The 22,874-nt window shown below is 46.8% G+C and overlaps 1 protein-coding gene across 1 annotated transcript; it reads left to right on the top strand.

The window, feature by feature from the left end:
- The first annotated feature begins 246 nt into the window (after positions 1-246).
- LOC101342457 (glycine receptor alpha 4) lies at positions 247-22,603 on the top strand. The gene is given in 9 exon segments (XM_004388905.2): positions 247-317; positions 3,512-3,645; positions 3,944-4,011; positions 4,648-4,871; positions 5,010-5,092; positions 6,811-6,948; positions 10,865-11,082; positions 15,676-15,825; positions 22,433-22,603. Coding segments are annotated over 9 exon segments (1,257 nt in total).
- The last annotated feature ends 271 nt before the right edge of the window (positions 22,604-22,874 follow it).

Genomic DNA, 22,874 nt, shown 5'->3' with positions numbered 1-22,874 from the left:
AGCAGGAGCCTGTAGGGTTATCTGTGTCAGGATCATTTCCAGAGGAATAATTCTGGCCCCTGACTGGTAAAGACAGGACAGAGGAAAAGAGAACAGAAGAGGAGAGAGCGCGACTCAGCCTGGCCCCGCAGGCTCCGTGCAAGCAGCCCAAGTTGGAGGAAGGCTCTATACTTTTGGTGTTCCCGCTGGGATATCCCCCCTCACCTTGGCAACCAGGCTGAGGAAGGGCTCCAGGGTCCCCGTGGAATGACAACTCTTGCTCCTGCAACCCTCTCTTTCCTTCTCCTCTGGACCCTGCCAGGGCAGGTCCACCTCAGGTGAGCTTAGTGGGGGTAAGAAGGTGATGCATGCAAACACTAGAGTCTCCTGGCCAGAAGCAGCCGGGGCATCTAGCAGTTCCGCCTAAGTTTGCAAAAAGCCCACATTCTGGAGTGTTCCAGAAGAGAACAGCCCCTCCCCCCTCCATCAGGACCCAGGAATTTTTCATTAGGCATGTCAAGGCCGGTGCTGGTGAGAAGGTTTCTGCATGGGTGGCAGTTTCTTGGGCCTGAGTAGGGGGTAGGCAGGTAGCTGAGCCCAGAAAGGGATGCCAACTGTCCTGCCACCCAACCCTGTCTCCCTACTAGCTTGATCACACACTGCTCTGTTCCCTAAAAATGACAGCAACATCTGCCAGCTGCCTGCCTGGGAGGCTTCAAGTAGCCAGGGTTTGCCTGAAGACCATATCTGGATAGAGATGAGGTGGCCAGGCCTTGGCCCTCTGCAATCACCCTGCCTGTGCATGCGCAGCTGTTAGGTAGCCCTGGAGGGGCACTAAGTAGCGGTCATTTTCTAGGCTTGGAGGCAATACATGCTTTGGGATCCCCTTTAAATGTCCCACCCCTTCCAACTTTCTCATTAGATCAGGAGCCAGTCCAGGTTGACGGGGTGAGCTGAGCAGGAAAAATGGCTGTGGCCTGGGCTGACCTGGTCATAAGAGGAGGGGCTGGGGTGGGTGCCATTGCAACATCCTGCTCCTCCTCTGAATTCAAGGAGCACAGCAGGGCTGCCTGCCTCTGAGGAGCCTTCTGCCCCTCTCCGCAGCTACATTGGCTGGCAGGCAGGCAGGGATGCAGCGTGGGGCAGGAAACTTCTTAAGAGTGACAAGCAGCTCAAAGTGGAATGGCAGCTCAGCTGGAGTTGACAGGAGGAAGCAGGGAGAAGGCGGCACCCAGCTGGGGCTTTCTGGCCCTCCTGGAGGGGAGGCTGCCTCACAGTCGGAGCTTCCGCTGCAGCATTCCTACTTGGGCTTGGGGACCAAAGGTGGTCAGAGCAGGAAAGGCCCATAGAGAGTCTTGAGTCTGAGTCCTTCATTGTACATATGGAAACTGAGGCCTAGAGAAGGGGAGTGACCTGCCCAAGGTCATTCGGGTACCCAGTGACAGAATCAGATTTCTCCCCCCAGCCCACCCCAGGACTTTGCAAAAGCAAGATTTTCAGCTCTGGAACCTCCCAGGTCCTGCCAGTGTTTGGGACTTTCCAGGAATGAAAGGGAAGAAGGCGTGGCTGCAGTGACTCTGCTCTCAGGTCTTCAGACAAGGCAGTCCCCAGCCCCAGAAGAGAGGGGCTGCAACAGGGCATGGGGCCCAAGAGAGCTGGACCCACAACGTATCCCAGGGTCCTGGGGCTGGGGCTAGTGGGAGAAGTGACCTGAGCATGAGGCTGAGGATGGTGAGGAGGGTCTGTCCAACTGCTTCATGTGCAGGGCCATGTGGCCTCCCAGTGGGCAGGTGGCAGGCAGCTAGCAGCAGCAGTGGCAGCAGCACCACCTGGCCAGTGTGGACATCCTGTGGTGAAGCCACGGACTTCTGCTTGCTCCAGCATCATCACCAGCCTCCCTGGATTTTCAGAGCCTGCTTAGGATACCAGCTCTGGCAACCCAGGCTTGCTGCCGCTCCTCCGGCCAAGGTGGCCTGTCCCCAGGGGAAGGGCTTCCTCCTGTTTAGACAATTCAAGGAGGTAGTACTCTAGGCAGGGAGGGGCTGCCACTGACCTTCCCCCGCTCTGGGTTGGCAGCCCATCCTGGGCTACTGCCATCATGGTGTTGTGATAGACTTAGTTTTGAAGTCCAATAGCCCTGGGTTCGAATCTTGACTTTGCCACTTACTAGCTGTATGATCCTGAGCAAGTGACTTCACCTCACTGATCCTCAGTCTCCTCATCTATATAATGCAGATAATAATGATACTTTTCTGAGAGGATTGATGTGAAAACTAACACGATAAGGTGCGTAAAGTATTTAGCAGGCTGCCTTAGCTATTTTTATTACACGATTGGTCACTGGCTGGTGCATGGACTTGCTGGGAAAGAGAGGCCCACTGGCTCAGAGGAGACTAGGACCCAGAAGGACAGCAGTCGCCCTGCCTCCCAGCCCCACAGTGCAGCAGCAGCAGTGGTAGTGGTGGAGCTGATTCTAGTGCCTGCCACAGCGATGATGGCAGGATGGAGCAAGAGGCACATGGCCCAGCCAGGAGTCCAGCCTGAGCTCCGCCCTGAGCCCCGCACCTATCCCCAAGGCTTGGCTGAGCCCCTGGTCCGTGGTCTATCTGTTGGGTGGTAAGCAGGTAAGCAGGCATGTGGAAGGGGCTTTGCTGCTCTGAAAGGGAACACACTTGTTAGGGGAGAAGAGGCTGGTTTATAGGTTAGGCTGAGGCACGCTAGCCTCCTCCTCAAAAATCAAGCTGTTAAGGGGAAGAAGATGGGAGCTGATCTTTTCAGCATGGTCACCCTGCTGGGAGGCTTTCCATGCTCCTAGGGCCCTCCTTCTCCACCTACCTCCTTGACAAAACCAGTTCACTTACCTGCAGCTACCATAGCCCTGAACTCAGGTCCAGTAGCTTCCTGCTGGAGCAAATGCCAGAAGCCAAGCTTCCTTCCCCAGAAGTGGGTTCCTAGATCCTGAACAACCCAGCATGAAGCCCAAACAACTGAAATCAACTCTCAGGGATGCAGGCTGTCCTTGAGCCCTTCTCATCCTTGGCTACGTCAAATGGGCAAAACGTTGCAGTAGCCACATTATTTCCAGTGAGATGTCACTCTTTTTTGAGGGCTTTCAAAACATCTTCAGAAGGAGAATACTGGATGAGGCCTTAGCCCTGGGTGATTTGAGTCCTGACCCTGCCACTCACTAGCTCTGAGACTTTGGACAAGCTACTCCTCCTTTGGAGGCCTCGATATCCTCATTTGTAAAATGGAAATACCAGCTCTCATCCCCATCACACTGAAAATTATGAGGGTAAAAATATCTAATATATGTCAAAGCACTTTTTTAGGTCTAACTGATGAGCTGCACTGTTGGTTTATGACTATTTTTGTTCTCCTCATTTTGGAAATGGCCACCCAGAAACCCATCCTTTCCTATCCTCCTGGCTGACTGGGAGACCAGCCAGAGGTTGGTGGGGGCAGAGGTGGAGGGCTCTGTGACAAATGCAGAATACAACTGGTCTCAGGTATCTTTACCTCTTCTGTCCAGAGTGGCCTTGGCAAAAGAGAAAGTCAAATCTGGGACCAAGGGGGTTACTCAGCCCATGTACCCCTCTGATTTCCTGGACAAGCTTATGGGACGAACATCTGGATACGATGCCAGGATTCGGCCCAATTTTAAAGGTAAGAAACATTCATCCTACAAAAAAAAAAAAAAAAAAAAACACTCTCCTTCCCCATCCCTTTTGGAGATAGACTACCCAGCCAGCACCTATCTCCTGCCCCAAGGAAAGGAGGCTAGAGGTACAAGCCTAGCTCTTATAGCTCAGGAGCCACCCTTCTCCGTTGCTCATGGGGTCTATGTAGCTGGCACTGCCTCCTCCTGGCAATGCCCTGGCCTGAAGCTCTGGGAGGGAGTCTTGGGTTCTGCTCCCAGCCTCCTAGAATACCCTGCCAATGGGCTGCGCTATGCTGCCCTTAGGCCCACCCGTGAACGTGACCTGCAACATCTTCATCAACAGTTTCGTCTCCGTCACCGAGACCACTATGGTGAGGGGTCTCCCTGTTCCCTGCTTCCACTCTAGTATGAATGGGAGAAGCCCATCAGATAGCAAGAATCTCCTCCTTCTACTTCCCTCTTCCTCTTCTGTGGTCATAGCTAAAGTCATGGAATGTCTGAAGTTGGTCACTGGGAAGTCATCTTTCCACAGTCACAGGCTTACGTAGCTAAGACAGAAATTATGAGTCAAATGTGTGAGGTAACTTGGTGCAGAGCACAGGCTTTGGAATCAGAGAATCCTAGTTCAAATTCTGGCTCTACCATATCATCGTTGTGTGACTTTCGGCAGGTTATTTAAACTTCTCTTTGTTTCAGTTTCCTCATCCACAAAATAAGGATCATAACAGTACCCTCTTCATAGAATTGGTGTGAGACTTAGATGAAATGATCATATAAAGAAAGCACTTAGCAGAAAGTCTAGCACATAGTAAGTATTCAATAAATGTCTTGTTCCCTCACATCTCTGCCACACCAGCCCAAGCAGGCCCCTTCTTCAGCGGAAAATGCCTACTGGCCCTGAGATGTGCTCCTAACATTTCTTCCTCATGGTCCTCCTGCCCATGTAAGCTTGCTGGGCCCCTGACAATAGCACTATCACTGATGGGCCCATCTCTGCCCCTTCCCAGGACTACCGGGTGAATGTCTTCTTGCGGCAGCAGTAGAATGACCCACGCCTGGCCTATCGAGAGTATCCTGACGACTCGGTGGACCTTGATCCCTCCATGCTGGACTCAATCTGGAAGCCAGACTTGTTCTTTGCCAATGAGAAAAGGGCCAACTTCCATGAGGTGACCACGGACAACAAATTACTGCACATCTTCAAGAATGGCAATGTGCTCTACAGCATCAGGTGCACCTGGTGAATGGCCAGGAGGGTGTAGAGCAAGGGGAAGAAGCCAGTTGGAGGCTGATAGGTGGGAAGAGGGTCTCCTGTGATGTGTTTGGCCCCAGTAAGTCAATATCATTTCTTTCTTATTGTCCCCACCAGGCTGACCCTCATTTTGTCCTGCCAGATGGACCTCAAGAACTTCCCCATGGACATCCAGACCTGCACGATGCAGCTGGAGAGCTGTGTCTCTAGAGAGTCACAGGACATGGCCTGGAATACCAGCTAGTTAATCTCATTCATGATATTCTAGACAGGAAAAGGAAAACCCAGAATAAAGAGGGGCTTACCTGAGGGTATGCAGTCAGTTCTTAGCAGAGAGGAAGCCAGGGGTCCCTCACACCCAGGACAGTGTGTTTTTCCATCTCCACACTATTTGCTGGTCTGGCTGTTCCACAGGGCCGGGGAATGGGAAGGTACCAGACTTACATACACACATGTTTATACTGGTTGTGGGACAATTTAAAAGACACCTCCCCTGCCCAAAGATATGTTCCCTCTCACAGTACCTAAAGTAGTTCTACCTTTAGTCTCCCTGAATTAAGACATTGAAGATGCCTATAAAAATGCCAATGTTGGCAGGAGGGGGAGACTCTTTGATCCTTGATTTATCCATGAACACATATAACCCTTGTAGAGAATTGGGAGAAGACAGTTTTAGGTATAGGACAGTGCTCAGGGTAGAGAGGTCAGCCAAGGGTTACTCTATGGCAGGGGTGCCAGCATGAAGGGGTTGCCCAATGTGCAGAGGAGGCAAGGGATGAAAAGGCTAGACTGTCACTTATTTCCACTCCTTCTTCATCTCCTGGGTGTTGTGACTGTGAGATCAGGAGATAGCCACTTGATCCTCAGAGAAGGCTTGTAAGGCTGTTGCCAGCATGCAATAATAATGATGAACAGAATGTGTCCTATGTGGTCAGCTCTTTTGAGTTCATAAACCACTTTCACATCCAGGTTCTCATTACCCCCTCACAACAACTCTGAAAGGTGGGTAGAGCAGCCACTATTATCCCTATTTTACAGATGGGAAGTGACTTGCCCAAAGTCACACAGCCCTACACTGGACATCTGTGAGCCTTGGTGTCTCTGCTCCCCTTTCTACCTGACATGTCTGAATACTGTCATATATGTGGCATGAGCCCTCACGACTGTTAGCTATCTGTGAGCAACTTGGCATGTTCAGATGTTAGCTCTCAATTTGCCCCAATTCAAGGCCCTGGCTAGGAGTCTGTGGTGTGTCCATGGTCCCATGCATGACTCCCACCAAACCCACTGCCATCGAGTCAATTCTGACTCATAGTGACCCTGTAGAACACAGTAGAACTGCCCCATAGGGTTTCCAAGGCTGTAATCTTTATGGAAGCAGACTGACACATCTTTCTTCCGCGGTGCGGCTGGTGATTTCGAACCGCCAACCTTTCGGTTAGCAGCAGAGTACTCTAACCACTGTGCAACCAGGGCTCCTCATGCATGACTAGCAGGATATAAATAGCTCTCCCCTCCCTGGGGTGAAGTGGCAGAAGCCCTGGTTCTGAGGCTGGCTCAGCTCAAGACATGTGGTTGATACACATGCTTAGTCCCCTGGGTTTGAGATATGGCAGAAGCTTCCCAGCTGGGTTCCTTGGCATCTTTTCAACCCTTTTGACCTGCTTTCTAGGTCCACCAAAGTAATTTCTTCTGAGGCTTCTCTAAAGCTTGAAAACTGGGTAGGAAAGGAGTCTGGAATCTTCCTAATTTACCCAGTGAGGGATGGGCCCATGAGACAATTGGCCAAATCTCCCTTTCCAAGATGAACATGAATCTCCTGAAGCCCAGCCGTATTCCTTATCCGGTCTTTCCTGCCAGTTCTGACCCTACTCCCGACCCACACTCTGCAGCCCTCTGCCATCTCTGTCACTTTCAGCTGGCTACACCATGAATGACCTCGTGTTTGAGTGGCTAGAAGATGCTCCTGCTAGCCAAGTAGCTGAGGGGCTGACTCTGCCCCAGTTTATCTTGTGGGATGAGAAGGATCTAGGCTATTGTACCAAGCACTACAACACAGGGAAAAATCCAAGATCATTACTGGCCTCCAGATGGGAGGGAAGGGGGCAAAGCAGCCAGCCTCTACTGAAGGTCCAATTTGTGCCAGATATGGTGTTAAGTGCTTCATATACCTTATCTCACTTCATAGGTACTGTAACCCTGTAAGGTAGGGATTATCAGCTCCACTTTTTCAGAATGGGGAAATTGAGGTTCTAAGAGGTGAAATCAATCATCCAAGTCACAAAGCTGGTAAATAGTAGATTCAGAATTCCATTCCAGGTCTGTCTAACTCCCTGGCACATGCTGCAGAGCAAATGGGTCTGTGCCAGTGAGTGGCAGGAAGCGTCCCACCTTGCCTGGGGCCAACTTAGTGTGGAAGTTGGGGAATTCATATCTGGGAGTAGTCAATGGCTGTACTGAACAGGGAGGGAAGAGAGCCCAGGGCTCTGGCCAGTTTACTGTCCACATCCCCTACCGACACTACCACTGCCCAGCCCTCATGAACTGGCTTATTTTCCCAGGAGGGAGACATGGGCCAGGAAGTGGGAAGGGGATGCTTTTCCAGCCTGATCATCTGCCCCCTACAGCTTCCCTAAGAGCTGCTGGTTCCCTGTTTCCTCTGGCAATTTGTCTTTGAGAATCTATGACCCTCAGAGGAGGCAACATGCAAAAGAGGGGAGATTCTGGGCTCCTTCTATGGTACTCTGACATCCTTTGGGTGCTGCCCTCTGAATATGTGCATGCATGTACGTGGGGGTGCGGCGGGGGGGAGAAACGAGACACTGAATGTAGAAAGTTCAGGTGGGAGTGGAAATTGATATACTCTTTTTGGGAACAAATTGACAACTTATATACAGGTCAGTGGTTTTCAAACTTTAATGTGTATTATATCCCCCTGGGGAGTCTGTTAAAATGTTGATTCTTACCTCTCAGAGATTCTGATTACATATGCTTGGAGTGATGCCCAGGAATCTGCATTTTAACAAGTATTTTGAGGATTCTGATACAAGTGTTTCAGGGAACATACTTTAAGAAACTTTAGTCTAGAAGCTAAAATTTTTTCTGACCTGTTAATCCAGGAATCTCACTCCTTGGAATTTAGTATAAAGAAATAGTCCAAAAAATCAGATTGACTTTAGACTCCAAGATGGCTCCTAGGTCACTATTCATACTAGCAAAAACTTGGAATTGTTCTCAATACCCACCAATAGGGCAGAGGTTAATAAATTACATAGTGTATCTGCCTGATAGACTATTATGTAGACATTAGAAAGGATGATTATGAGCCGTCTATATCAACACAGGAAAGTTCGAGTGAAAAAGGGTAAAATTCAAAGTTGTATACACAGAATGATTATATTGAGGTAGAAGAAACAAACCAAAAAAAAAAAAATTTTAAAAAAACCTGAAAGGAAATAGCACCAAATGTTTCTAAAATAATGTGTCACAATGGGTAAGAGCAAGAACTTGGGAGTCAGATAAAGCTAAGTTTGAATTTTTGCTCTGCCATTTACTAGTTGGGTAACCTTGAGAAACGTAGCTTAATCTCTTTGAGCCTCAGTATCCTCTCTGTAAAATGGGAGATACTATCATCAAAGAGTTGTTGAGGGATTAAATGAGATAACGTACATAAAGCAAATGACACTTTATAAGGGATTGAGAAACGTGAACTGTGAAAATTATTATTCCTTATTACTCATTTCTTCTATACAGGTAGCCCCCGACTTACGACGGGGCTCCGTTCTGACGACTCTGTCATAGGTTTGTTCTGACGTAAGTCGAATACACCTACTCCTCACTTATCGACTATCTCGTTATCTGGTATTTCCAATTTACGACCACAGTAAAAAAATCTACTATCCGACTATTTTGTGCATTAACGATGTACATCTGACAGTAATGAATGCCGAGGTGCGAGGCGAGAGTAGTACTGTCTGTAATAGTTAAGGTTATGTGTCAACTTGGCTAGCCATGATTCTCAGTGGTTTGGCAGTTATGTAGTGACATAATTTGACAGTTATGTAATGATGTGGTTTGGCAGTTAAGTAATGATGTAATTCGGCAGTTATGTAATTATGTGGTCATCCTCCATTTTCACATAACATTGATTTTTGCATAACAGCCTGGTCTTAGGAACCTAACCATGTCGATAAGTGAGGAGTGGGTGGGTGCCTCTTTTTTTTTTTCATTATTATTGCCTTTTATTATCAGTATCTTTATAAATCTGATCTTTATTTGTCTTTCGGGCTTGGAAACATTACACATAAACATCTGCAACTGAACATCTTAGAATGATTACATCTGCAAATTACAGGTTATAATGTATGTAGTACAAAAACCAAAAAACAGATGGTTGTGTGGTTCATCATAACTCAAATACGTAGTAAGTTGGAGACTATCTGTACTAAACAAGTGTTAATTTTGTGATTAAAAAAAAATCTCAGTCCATGGGTGGTGCAAACAGTTAACACACTTGGCTGTTAACCAAAAGGCTGGAGTTTTGAGTTCACCTAGAGGCACCTAGGAAGAAAGTTCTGGCGATCCACTTCCAGGAAAAAAATCCATCATTTTTTTCTACTCTGACACACATAGGGTCGCCATGAGTCAGAGTTGGCTCTACAGCAATTGTTACCACATTTAAAAAAAAAAAAAAGTTGCTGTCCAGTCTATTGCGACTCTATAGGACAGAGTAGAACTGCCCCTAGGGTTTCCAAGGAGTGGCTGGTGGATTCAAACTGCCAACCTTTTGGTTAGCAGCCATAGTTCTTAACTACTGTGCCATCAGTTCTCCAGTTACCACATCACAAGGTAAAAACAAAATTACTATTATCAAAAAAAAAAAAAAAACCAGAAAGAAAGAAAATATGGGTACCTAGCAAAGGCTTGTCAAGGCAAGAAGCCCAGGAAGGGGTTGAAGTGGAGTGGTCTCAAGGAACAGTAAGAGGTCACAGCATCATACAACATGTCAAAGCCACAGTCAGTCATTGGTGGAATCACTGGCCTTAAGGAATCAGGTAGGCCTAATAAGAGAGGGCCTAGGCCAAAATAAAATAACAATATATACATCTTCCCTTTTTGTTTCGGTTATCCCAAGCCTCTGCTTCTGGGAGAGCCTCTGAGGAAGTGTTTTCTTAGCCTTGGGGCTGTGGGAAGCACAGGAAAGTGAAGATGGCTGGCAGGGGAGGCAGAGCATTGGTACACGTGCCTGGGAGCAATACGCTTTTTGTTGGTGGAATAGAATGCTGCTGCCCGATACTTTACGAGAATTCCACTGCCACTGTCCAGAGCTGGTCTCTGTCACGCATTGTTTTCCAGATGTTTGCTATGAACAAGCAGCGTTCATCCCAGTGAACTGTTGTTAGTAAAGAGCTTCTGGGGTACCAGCAAGCGCAAGCAAAGCTGCTGAGACATGAGTAGTCTAAGCTAATTGCTTTGTTAATAACGATAACAATAGTAACAGTTACCTACGTGCTCAGCACCTCAAATATACTATCTCATCTAATTCTTACAAAAGCCCAGTGATGGAGATGATATTATTACTCTGCTTTACAGGCAAGGGAACTGAAGCTCAGAAAGCTTGAGTGTTTTACCTGTAGTTACAGAGCTAGTGAGTGAAAGTTTCAGGGTTCATATCCAGGCAATCTGGCTCCAGAGCCCCCTGCTCTTAATCTTCTTGCTGTACTGTCCCATGGATGGCCTTCTGCTGGAAATGAAAGTGATGAGAGCCAGAGGTCAAGTCCTTGGTGGTTGCTCGGAGAGCTTTCTCAGTACATACATCTGGTACTACCTGGGGCTGTCTGAGAAGGGCCATTGATTGGCCCAGTTGAGGTGCCCAGAGGTAGGACAATGGAGATAACGCTGCTCTAGTCCTGGCCCCTTAGGCTCAGCTGCAGGCTGGGAACCTGGGACCTGATACCTCACCCCTTTCCTTGCAGGGAAATTCACCTGCATTGAGGTGAAGTTTCATCTGGAGGAGCAGATGGGCTACTATCTGATTCAGATGTACATCCCCAGCCTACTCATTGTCATCCTGTCCTGGGTCTCCTTCTGGGTCAACATGGATGCTGCCCCTGCCCGTGTGGGTCTGGGCATTACCACTGTGCTTACCATGACAGCCCAGAGCTCTGGCACCCGGGCCTCTTTGCCCAAGGTGAAGAGACATGCAAGGAACTTGCTTGCCATAGGGCTCCCCATTTCCCATTCATCCCCTGCTCCCTCATATTCCCCATTTACCTTGAGTTTAAGGGTGAGAAGAGCTACTGAGCAACAGCAGGTGTCCTGCATTCTCTCTGCCCCCACCAACATGTGGAGGCTGGAGTTAGGGATGCTGTCTGGCTATAGAAATAGAGACAGTGCCTGACTTACTTTTGACTTCCTTCAGGAAGTCCTTCCTTCAGGTCCAAGGTCAAAGGACCCTTAGTGAGGAGAAAGTCCCACTCTCTCCTGGTACAGATGAGGAGAATACAGCCCAAAGAGGTAGAATGGCCTTCTTAAGGTCATACACCATGAGAAACAATAGAAAAAAATGCAAGGATTTTGAACTGACTTCTGTCCTCTTATTATATCCAAAATTAGATACTATGACAAAAAATTCTAGAGACAGTGCCTATTTTTCTGGGGTGAGAAAATTTTGAGGTAGCAAATAGCAATTAAAATCAGTGGACTCTGATCTGCTGGGGGCCTGGTGATGTTTTGATTACTCAGAGAAATTTGTGCTGATGGGATTGGGCCTAGGATCTCCCTGCCTCATGTCTTCACGTAGGGAATTTAGAGGTCACCTCAAAGTCCTTACAGTCAGCAAGGCTCTGAGCAAATCAGGGAGCAGGGCCATTCATTCCTTCAATAAACATTTATTGAGCATGTTCCATGTACCAGGCACTGTACTAGGCCATAGAGAAATAATGGGAAGCAAACCCAACACAGTTCCTATGGATCTTACGGTAAACAAATTCCCCCTTGCTCTGCTTGATTGGGAACCAGGCCCTGTGATCTCCCATCTCCCAGTGCTTGCTCCCTAAGCAAACTTTTACTGGGGATTTAGACAGGGGTAATCTGAGACATCTATGGTGAATTTATTAATTTTCCGTATGGCAGGTATAGTGGTAAAAAGTATGGAGTAGGAGATTAGAAATCAGACATATTTCAATTTAAGTCCCAGCCTCATTATTTACTAATGGTGTAAACTTAGGGAATAAGAACATTACCTCTTCCATAGGGTTGTTGTAAGAAATAAATGAGATAATATATTAACACACAGAACAGTATTTGGCACATAATAACTGCTCAATAAATGTTAGGTATCTATTGTTATTACTAGGTGTCAGGGTAGAAAGACTTGAATGATAGACTTGGGACTAAAACAACTAGTGTTGTTCCCAGTGGTCTCTGAGTTGCTGGGAAACTTTTGAGGTAGTCCAAGGCCCCATAGGGACAAGTGGTGACAAAGTTCAGATTAGGATCAAGGGTTCCAGGAGAAGTTGTCAGGGGTCATTTCTTGTAAATGTGTTTCCAAGGTATACAAAGATATTGATGAGGCTCTGAGAGGTAGGCTAAGCTTGGGCAAGGACTGCAGGGCTGGGCTGGGCTGTGATGACTATGTTCTGCTAGTAGCCTTGTATCAAGAGGCAGAAAAGCAGTTCAGACCTAAGAACCCTGCCCTGGTTTATTGCCACTGACACACATGAAGGAAATTGTTCTCTTACTCAGGAAAGTGCTGCAGTGTATGTCTCATTCTTGCCAAAAGAACTTCCTTTTCTGTTTCCCTCCTATGAACAAGCACAATCCATCTGCTCCCAGGAATCACTTAGTTTCCTCTTTTGGAAAAAATGGATTTGGTTGGAGGTTGTTTGTTTGCAGCATCTGATGCTTTCTCATCAGATTTTAATGACATTTTCACAGCCTCATTGGCCAGTAAGCAAAATACCCAGGCATGCACTCCAAACTAAGTAGCCTCATTAGCCAGTCCCACAGAGCAAGGGTCTGAGTAAGCCAGGGAGCTTCTGCTCACTCTTGAGTTTGTGGAATTTTGGGTTTTGTGGGAGCCCTAAGGAAAGAGATGGGGCCATGTCGGGGCTTCTGAAAGCTACACCTATTTCACCCCCAATACAACTCCAGTGTCCAACAGAAGAGAGGCAGAAGACTTTGTAAGGAAATTCAGCTGGGATGATCATTCCCTGTGTTCCTAGATAACCATTACTTATCTGCCCCTATAGGGGTTCACTGTATCTTCACCAGGCCCTTGATCTACCCAACTGCAGGTGGCTCAGAGCAGGATGGAAGCACTAAATACAGGTTTCTACCAGAGACTGGCAGATTAAGACTTAAAATTGCACAGGGAGGAGGGACCCAATTCTCTCTAGATCTTGTCATCTACACGGCCCATAACATTTGGGGCAGGTAGTGGTGAGGAAGGCAAAGAGAGCAAGCAGAAGCCAGCAGGGATAAGCACATCACCAACCCATCCATCCATTAATTCATTCAACAAATATTTACTATGTTCCAGGCACTCAGCTAGGCACTGGGGATAGAACAGTGAACAGGATAGAAACAATCCCTGCCATCTCAGAGCTCACAGTCTTGTGGAGGAAACAGCCAGGTATATGTGTTGGTTGCTAAAAAGGTGTAGGTAACCTCAGCACATACAGCAGGGACAGCCAGCCCACACTGGGATGATCAGGGATGGCTTCCTAGAGGATGTGGTATTTAACATGAAAGCTGAACGATAAATAAAAGTTATCCAGGAGAAGGAAACAGAGAGAGAGCTTGACCCATTGGGGAACTACTGAAATAATTAATCATGGCAGGGTCATAGATTGCAAGGGGATAGATGAGGCAGAAGAGGTAGATAGTGGCTAGATGTCATGCTAAGGGAGTATAGACTATATCATAAAAGTAATGGAGGGCCACTGAAGGGTTATAAGCAGGAAAGTGGTATGATCAGATTTACATTTTGAAAACAAAATTCTGACCACTGCTTGGAGAATAGATTGGAGGTGGCAATAATAGATGCAGGAAGACCATTTAGAAGACTACTGAAGTCCTTCAGGTGAACTAGGATAGTGAATGTATGGATTCCAGAGATATTTAAGAGGTATTATCAACATGCTTATTGTTAAAAGAATTTCTTCCTGGTGCTTAAGGTGTTTTCTCTGCAATAGTCCAAAGCCCTCCATGACCTCCCTTGTCATTAACCCATTACTGATCTTCATAGCAGTTACTGAACATCCCTGGGGGCACAGTGGGACTAGGGGTGGTGAATGAAATAGAATGCCATCTTAGCAGGTGGCAAAGTGGAGACCCCAAAGGATGCCTAATCAGGGATGCCTAGCAACCCACCACCACTACCTCAGTGGAATTTCTCTAAAGGAGGTAGAACAGGGTTTCTCAGCGTCAGCACTATTGACATTTTGGGCCAGATAATTCTTTGTTGTTGCGGGGAAAGGGGAGTGTCCTGTGCATTGTAGTATGTTTGCCAGCATCCTTGTCCTCTACCCTATAGATGCCAATCACACCCCCACCCAAGTTGTGAAGACCAAAAATGTCTCCAGACATTGCTAAATGCCCTGTGGGGGTAAAATTGCCCCTGGTTAAGAACCACTGAGATAGAGGGTGTATCCAGTGAAACCTGCTCTTACCTGGGGTCTGCAGCACTCTCACTGCCCAACATAGCAGAGACTGGTGAAGGAGGTTGTCTGGCATGACTCTCACTTCTTCTAGGGAGCCCTATAGGGTAAGCTCAAGCAGCTCAAAACTATGTAGGAAGGCAATCTGGTTGAGGAGATGAATGGGCCTCATAAACCCGAGTGCTGTTCACCCACCTGGCTCCACCCAGTCACAGCTCTATTCCAGGAGAGATGAGTGTTCAGCCTTCACAAGGAGAGTGGGAGAGAGAGGCTGCAAAGGCAGGTGGTGAGAGAAGAGCACTAGGGATTGGATAGGTGGATGTCAACAGTGCCTTGCAATTAGAGAAGTGTCCTTAGCAGGGAGTGGGTGATGCTCCCTCAGAGCTCCACCCTTGTCTCATCTTCAGGGTAAGATGAGGCCCCAGCTCACTACTGAGCTTAATTCCTCAGCAGGGGCTCTCAATGAGAGCAGAAGGGAAAACCACAAGGTCAAGGGAAGAACAGGGGTGGAGGAGGGAAAGGAAGAAGCTCTTAGCCTGTCAGTGAGATTACAGCCTATGTAAATGGCAATGCCACTAAAATAAAAGTCCAGAACCCCCGAGTTCTAGTGCCACCTTCTCACTGGGCAATCGTCTCCTCCACCCTTCCTCTCTGGGCCTTAAGTGTCCTCATGTGTCTCACACGGGAATAATGAGCCCTGCCGAACTATCACAGTGGCTGTGAGGACCCTAGAAAATAACAGAGGGCGAACAAATCCAGTGTTCATGTTCATTGCTGGTTTATTGAAAAAAAGAATCAGAAGAAGACAAGAATGAAAAGAATTATAAGAAGCAGAAATACAATTACAAAAAGAAGAAAGAGAGAAAGGTAAAGTATAGGGAGGATAGGTAGATGGAAATAGAGGGTGGAGAGTGCAGAGAGGTGAAGGAAGATGGGTAGCCCGATCTCCTTGACATGAGCCTTCAGACAATGGGACATATCGTGGACAGCTTCTTTAAAAATCAGAAAAAATTCAGGATAAAACTGAAGAATAACAGGCAATTGATATGGGCTGGCAATCCACTGGTTAGACCATGGAAGGACTCCAAGAAGGCTGATGGCTCTGTTGGTGGATGTTGCAGGTGTCCTACGTGAAGGCAATCGACATCTGGATGGCTGTGTGCCTGCTCTTTGTGTTCGCTGCCCTGCTGGAGTACGCTGCTGTCAATTTTGTCTCTCGTCAGCATAAGGAATTCATGAGACTTCGAAGAAGGCAGAGGCGCCAACGCATGGCGAATACAACTTGGGAGGGGCCCACTTTCTTTATCCTTTGGACTCCTTCCTCTCTACTGCTCCTCCCACAAACCAAGACCCAAACTAGGGCTGCAATCAGAACAATCAGGACCCCTGAATTCTAGTCCCAGGCTGGTCTCAGATAAGCTATGTACTTTAATCTCTTTGATTCTATCTTCTTATCTGTCCGGTGGGACAATAACCCCTATAGGGCAATATAGTATAGTGATTAATAACATTTGCCCAGTGCCTGGCACACAGTAAGCACTAAAATAATTTTAGCCAGTATTAGGACTTTATGAAGTTATTTAATATGAAAGGGCATTGAAAATTAGTAATGGTTCCCCTGACCCTCCTCCCACCCAGGAGGAAGGCACCCATGTTGTCATACACTGATTAATGGCTGAGAATTCAAGGGCTTTTCTAGGGGAGCATTATAAAAGGGTTCCCGTAACTAAGTTGGAATTGAAAAACCATCACTTGCCTCTTGTGGCTGTTGGGTTTCTTCTGCATGATCTTCACTGAGTGATTCAGAGTTGTTGGGCTTGAGTTGTTCTTCTCCCCTACTCTTGTTTGTTAACCCCATTTCTTCTACAGCCAAGTGATCACCTGGGGAAATATAATAGGAATCTCATCGTCAGGACAACAGAGTCAGTTTACCCCCAACTGCCCAGACAATAGGTGCCAGGTAAGTTGTCATGACACCAGAGGGTGGCCTGGGCCACCCTTACAGAAGCAAGTGCCCAATTATGAGCAAAGCTGAAAGCCCTTACTGAACCTTACTTGTTGCTTAATTATCAGAGCCACAGAGCTCTGGTCTGTCAAACTCTGGCTCCTAGTTTTCTGCCTACTCTAGAGGCTCCAAAGCCAAAGAAGCAAGCATACAATGACCTTTGGAAGATTAGAAAACAGTAATCTGAGCCCATTGTTCAAGTCCTGGCTCTGGCCTATCAGGGACACTTCTCTCTTCATAACACCCCACCCACCGCCTAAACTGTCCTGGGGCACCCCTACCATATGTCCACACTAAAAATATCTCACAAACTACCTCTGGGGTTTCATGTCCCTTGCTAAATACCCTTTCGATTGAGGGTAGGGCTCCTGTCTGATCTCGTGGTTTGTCCAAATTTATCAAGTCTTGCCTCACTTTAGTCCTTTAGTTGGGCCCCGGGCAGCTGGCCCTCTAGTGGATTGATCCACAACTGCAGCTCATTGAGTAGTACTCATTCAAGAGACTTAAAATCCTCTCTTTAAACTTTCCTGTCATCAACTCCAGGGCAACTAACAACAAAATCCCAAACAGAGGACTAGAAAGAAGAAATGTAGACTTGGAAAAGTGGTAAGAAAAGAGGACCACTCTTTTCTAAGCTAGCTGTCTCCACCCTCTCTTCTGCAGTGTCAAACCTGCAGGTACCAAAACCTTTCTTTAAGGGTGTTTTGATCTTGATGGCTTCTCAATGCCTACCTTAGAAATGAAGAGCAGGCTGCCAGCCAGTCCAGAGTCCTTTATCATCTAAGTTGCCTGTGTGGGTGTTCCCTCAGTTACTGCAGAGCTAGCCCAGGTTGACACTAGTCCCACCCCCTTCCCTGCACCTCTCCAACCCCCAAATGCCCACCGCCTGTCCCCTCCTGCTCTTATATAGGCCAATCCTGAGCTCATAATGGAGTTTGTCATTACCAGTGCTCCATTATTACAATGTTATGACTATAGCCTGGGCCCTGCTTAGGCTCCTGGAGCCTGCCTGAAAGTGGGCTGAGGCTTATTATTGATGTGAATAAAACCTCAAAATCTGAACCTATGCATTAGTCATGTCCCTTCGTGAGTCTCCTAAAGGCACTGCCATCCCCGTAGAACTGTAGCAGGAAGCCTGGAGGTCACTTAGTAGGCTGGAAATTTTGATGGAGAGTTGATCCATGTCTAGAGCCTCTGTCTGGACCCTACTGTTCCAGGTGGAGACGCAAAAGTCCCCAGTCTGAGAGGAGGGATGGGGAAGAATCCATAGGATCATCAGGGAGCCCTTCGCCAAGAGCAAGCTAGGGGTATTCTGGAGCCAGTCAGCCATTCATCCAGCTCCAGACTTAAGCTTACTCTTCTCTAATCTCTCCTCAACCACCCATCTCCACTGCATAGTGTTCTCCTTCCATGTCATGTATTGTTGTTTTTGTGTGCCGTCAGGTTGATTCTGACTCATAGTGACCCTATATGACAGACTAGAACTGCCCTATAGAGTTTCCTAGCCTGGAATCTTTATGGGAGCAGATCACCAGGTCTTTTCTCCCGTGGAGCAACTGGTGGGCTCCAATCGCCCACCTTTTGGTTAGCAGCCCAGCACTAAACCACTGCACTACAAAACCAAAAACCAAACCTGTTGCTGTCGAGTTGATTCCAACTCGTAGCAACCCTATAGGACAAAGAAGAACTGCTCCATGGGGTTTCTAAGGAGGGGCTGGTGGGTTCAAACTGCTGACCTTTTGGTTAGCACCCAAGCTCTTATCCACTGCACCACCAGGGCTCCTTAAGTCATGTATACCAAACAAAAAACCAAACCTGTTGCTGTCGAATTGATTCTGACTCACAGGGACCCTATAGGACAGAGTAGAGCTGCCCCATAGGGTTTCCAAGGCTGTAAATCTTTACGGAAGCAGACTGCTACATCTTTCTCCCGTGGAGTGGCTGGTGGGTTTGAACCGCTGACCTTTGGGTTAGTAGCTGAATGCCTAACCACTGCTTTGTCTTCCCACTGAATCTGTAAACTTCACAGGGAAGAATCTGGCTCGCTTGTTCATAATCTCAACAGGTCTTAGCTCTGGACACAGCAGCCATGCAACCCAGCCCACCAATTCACCTTTGCAGGCTTGTTGGAGAGGGCTCTGTCTCAAACTGGGCAGAGAAAGTCTTGCCAGTATAAATAGAACAACTTGAGAAGTGGAACAAATTTCAAAGTACGGCCAAATCTTCTCAGAGCCTCAGTCCCAGAGACCTGCTTGCCTGTCTCCATTCCTCAACACACTCCTCCCCACCTCCACACCTTATCTCCTACACTGTGCATTCCAGACCTAGATTGGTTTTGGGTTATCTTCCCTCTCTAGCCCTTCAGTCCTTTCCCTGTAGATAACTGCAAAAAATATTCTATTTCAACATCCACAGAAGCCACCAAGTGGTATTTAAGTCTCCATTGTCCCTCCCCAACACACACACAACACAAACTCAGAATTTAGCCTAAATAGATAAATCCAGCCTCCCCACCCCTTAGATTTCAGGTCACCCATCTTTGCTCCCCCAACTACAAGAGGTACACTATGTTAAAATCAGAAAGAGCCAAGGGCAGCATACTCCATTTGGCCATATTTTCTCTCTTGTATGAAATGGCTCTTTCAAGCCTGGGAAATATTTCCAAATAATTCCCCTTAGATTTACAGTGATTGGAAAAGAGGGAAAATAATTGGATCTATAGAATCAGAAACAGTAGTTGGATCCAATTTTCTCCTTCAGAGCTTTTTGCAAACAGGGCTATTCCAGGCTTGTATTCCTTTAGCTGAGAGGCTGAGGGGGTCATGACGAGAAGTAGAGAACAGGGTGGTCTGAGGTACCCTGAACTGGAAAGCAAAAAAGAAAATCATTTTCCTTACCTCTCTTATTTTTCAATTACCTGGGAGGTATTTTATTTGCCTGTGGTTATTCATCTGCAGTATAACCTCCGTTGTAGGAGTAGTGTGAAAATGAATTATAGAACACATGTGAGGTGAGCCCAGGCCTTTGGTGAATGAGGGGATGGAAATAACTTTGAGCAGAGCTAAGCCAGCCCCATTTTCCATCCTTGGGCACAAGGCTGCCCCACTAAAACAACACAGGGCCCAAGCACAACACCCATAGTGGATTGCCTTCAGCACACACATGTACAACTCTCTCCACAAAGACTCTGGCAAAATCAAGGGTTGGGCAGCCTTTGTTGGACAGCCTTAGAGAGATTCTTTCTTACACCAAAGGTGCTGCTCCCTTTTTGGAAGCGAAAGGACATCAGTCCATTGTGCGGGGTAGAGCAGGGAGTAAACGTTTTTCCCACCGAACATTTTGTAACTTAGTAAGATTCTCTTTTGAATAGACTCTTCAGTTAGAGACCCTGAGAGGATTCTGGCTTCACAAGAACACAAAGCCATTCCCTGTCCTAGTTTCTGAGGCATGTGACTCATCAGTTCATTCACTCAACAACTACATACTGCATACCGACTAAGTGCCAGGCACTGTGCTAGGCACTGGGTATACAGCAGTGAACAGTGCTGATGCAGTTTCCCAAGTTTGTGCTATGGGCCCACAGGCAACAGAAAAGACATGGAATATGTTGCTGAATCTCTGGTCTGAGTTTGTCCGGCCCTGATGAAGGGCCTGCCCTTAGGCTAAGAGATCAACTTCTAGCAACATAATAATCAAGGGTAACTGGGACCCTGCCACACCAATGTCTCATCTACAAACTACACTTTTCAGTGTGTTACCATAGCTGCAGAGTCCCTGGGTGGTGCAAACTGTTAACATACTCGGCTGCTGACTGAAAGGTTGGAGGTTTGAGTCCACCCAGAGGTACCTCAGAAGAAATGCCTGGCAATCTACTTCCAAAAAACCAGTCATTGAAAATCCTGTGGAGCACGGGTCTACTCTGACACACGTGGGGTCACAATGAGTCGTAATCAACTCGATGGCTGCTGGTTCTTCTTTTATAATAGCTGCAGAGGACCTATTATAAAGACCCTATGATGTCCGTCTAACTGCACATAGTGCCTAAAACCTACTTTATCCACACTGTACATATTTCTATGTCATATTCAGACAATATCCAGACACATTGTTCTTATAATCTGTAGGAAATGGCTCAGGTAGTGGTAGGGTGACAACTCATCCTGGTTTGCCTTGGACTGTCCCAGTTTTAGCACTGGACGTCCCACATCCCAGGAACCTCCTCAGTCCTGAGCAAACCAGGATGGTAGATGATGTCATCCTGGAAGAAGGCATTCCATTTCAAGGTGATTTCTTAGCTAGCTGAAGCTTTTACTCCTTTAAGCATCAATACCTAAAAAAAAAAAAAAAAATTATAGGCATCTTTTGATGGAAGCATGTCTCGATTCTGGCATATACTTCCCTGTCTTCTGTCTAATTTCCAGGCTGCGAACCATCACTTCTGATGGCAGTGTGTCATCTGGATGTAGTTAAAATTGTGCTTGTTTGGGCTGTATATAAAATAAGAGTAAATAGGCCCTGGGTGGGGCCTAAGGACTCTTTAAAAGAGTAAAGCTCTCTCTGTTGGCCACCCCAGGGACTTCTGGTTCCCTTTTCCTCTCCCTTTTCTTCTCCCTCTCCTATCTTTCTCTCTTTACTTCCTGGCTCCAAACTGTGTTATAGCTACTTAAGGTTGTCAGCTAACAGACTATTGGATAAATGAATTTTCTGTAGTCAGCTACATTACTTAGTGCTGGTTTAAAATTTACCTTTTTGGTGCTAATGTGTTTATCATAATGCATGTGTCCATCATAATCTTATAGATTATAAAAGAACAATGTGTATGGATAGTATGGATATGACATAGAATGGAATGTACATGAGTAGAATGTGCATTGGCTAATAAATGTTACCCTGGATATACTGACCTCTATGTCAAAATCTAAGGAGCCCTGGTAGCACAGTGGTTAAGCGCTCAGCTGCTAACTGAAAGGTTGGTGGTTCAAACCGACCAGCTGCTTCACAGGAGAAAGATGTGGCAGCCTGCTTCCATAAAGATTTACAGGCTTGGAAACCCTATGGGGCAGTTCTACTCTGTCCTATAGGGTCACTATGAATATGAGTTGGACTCGATGGCAACAGTTTTTATGTTAAAATCTGCTGATTTGCGGAGAAGTACATGTGTCTGCAATAGAGTGATCAGATTTACCCTAATTTGGATAACGCCTTAGGGTCATTTAAAACTTTTAGAATTTTTAGCTTTGAGTCAAGATAAACAGTTTTTAAAAGATACTATGTACAAGGAGAACTAATTCTGTACCTTTTGAAAGTCATTAAAGTCAAGTTCACCAAGTCTAAATCTCTCAGCTCTGCTGTGTAATGGCTTTATTCTGTTTATTCTATTTATTACCAGTCAGAGATAACTTGACATTGAGATGCCTATTAGCCCCCCTCTCACAGTGGGTTGGCACTTCACTGGTTTAGATGGCTCTAAATGTTGTGATGCATTTTCAAAAGGCAGCTCAGGGCCAATCTGCAAATGGAATCATAACATATACCATATATAGCTGCTTAGCATACATCTGTCTCTTGTGGCTGCAACAATGGGCTCAAGCATAACAACAATTGTGAGGATGGCGCACGAACAGGCAGTGTTCCGTTTTGTTGTACATAGGGTCACTATAAGTCAGAACCGACTCGACGGCACCTAACAACAATAACAACAACATCTCTTGAGTAGTTTTGTGCCCATAATAAAGCATGCGGTGGACCTGTGCACCCAGCCACCTTGTCTGCATAGCATCACCTATGAGATATTTTTTGTGTGGTCTGGTCTCTATGCCTATGCCTTAGAGCTGTGACCTCAAATTCTGCCTTTTTCTTCCTTGTAATTCCAGGAGGAAGATATCATCCGAGAAAGTCTCTTCTATTTCCGTGGCTATGGCCTTGGCCATTGCCTTCAGGCAAGGGATGGAGGCCCAATGGAAGGTTCTGGCATTTATAGCCCCCAACCTCCAGCACCTCCTCCAAGGGAGGGAGAAACCATGCGGAAACTGTACGTGGACTGAGCCAAAAGGATCGACACCATCTCCCGGGCTGTCTTCCCTTTCACTTTCCTCATTTTCAACATCTTCTACTGGGTTGTCTATAAAGTGCTACGATCAGAAGATATCCACCAGGCACTGTGAATAGGGTGGGGGCTATAGAGTCTAGCTGCTGGCTTTCTGCTTCCTTCTAGGTGGGCTTTCCCCCTCCATTAGACTCCATCAGGGATTGGACAGTTCCTTCCTGTCAGAATTTCAACTACCAAACCCAAAGCTATGTGAGCCTATGCTGCAT

This window comes from Trichechus manatus, unplaced genomic scaffold, assembly GCF_000243295.1.
Source record: "Trichechus manatus latirostris isolate Lorelei unplaced genomic scaffold, TriManLat1.0 scaffold00221, whole genome shotgun sequence".
Taxonomy (NCBI): Eukaryota; Metazoa; Chordata; class Mammalia; order Sirenia; family Trichechidae; genus Trichechus; species Trichechus manatus.
The sequence above is the reverse complement of the archived record's forward strand: the minus strand, read 5'-3'. Positions and strand labels throughout refer to the sequence as shown.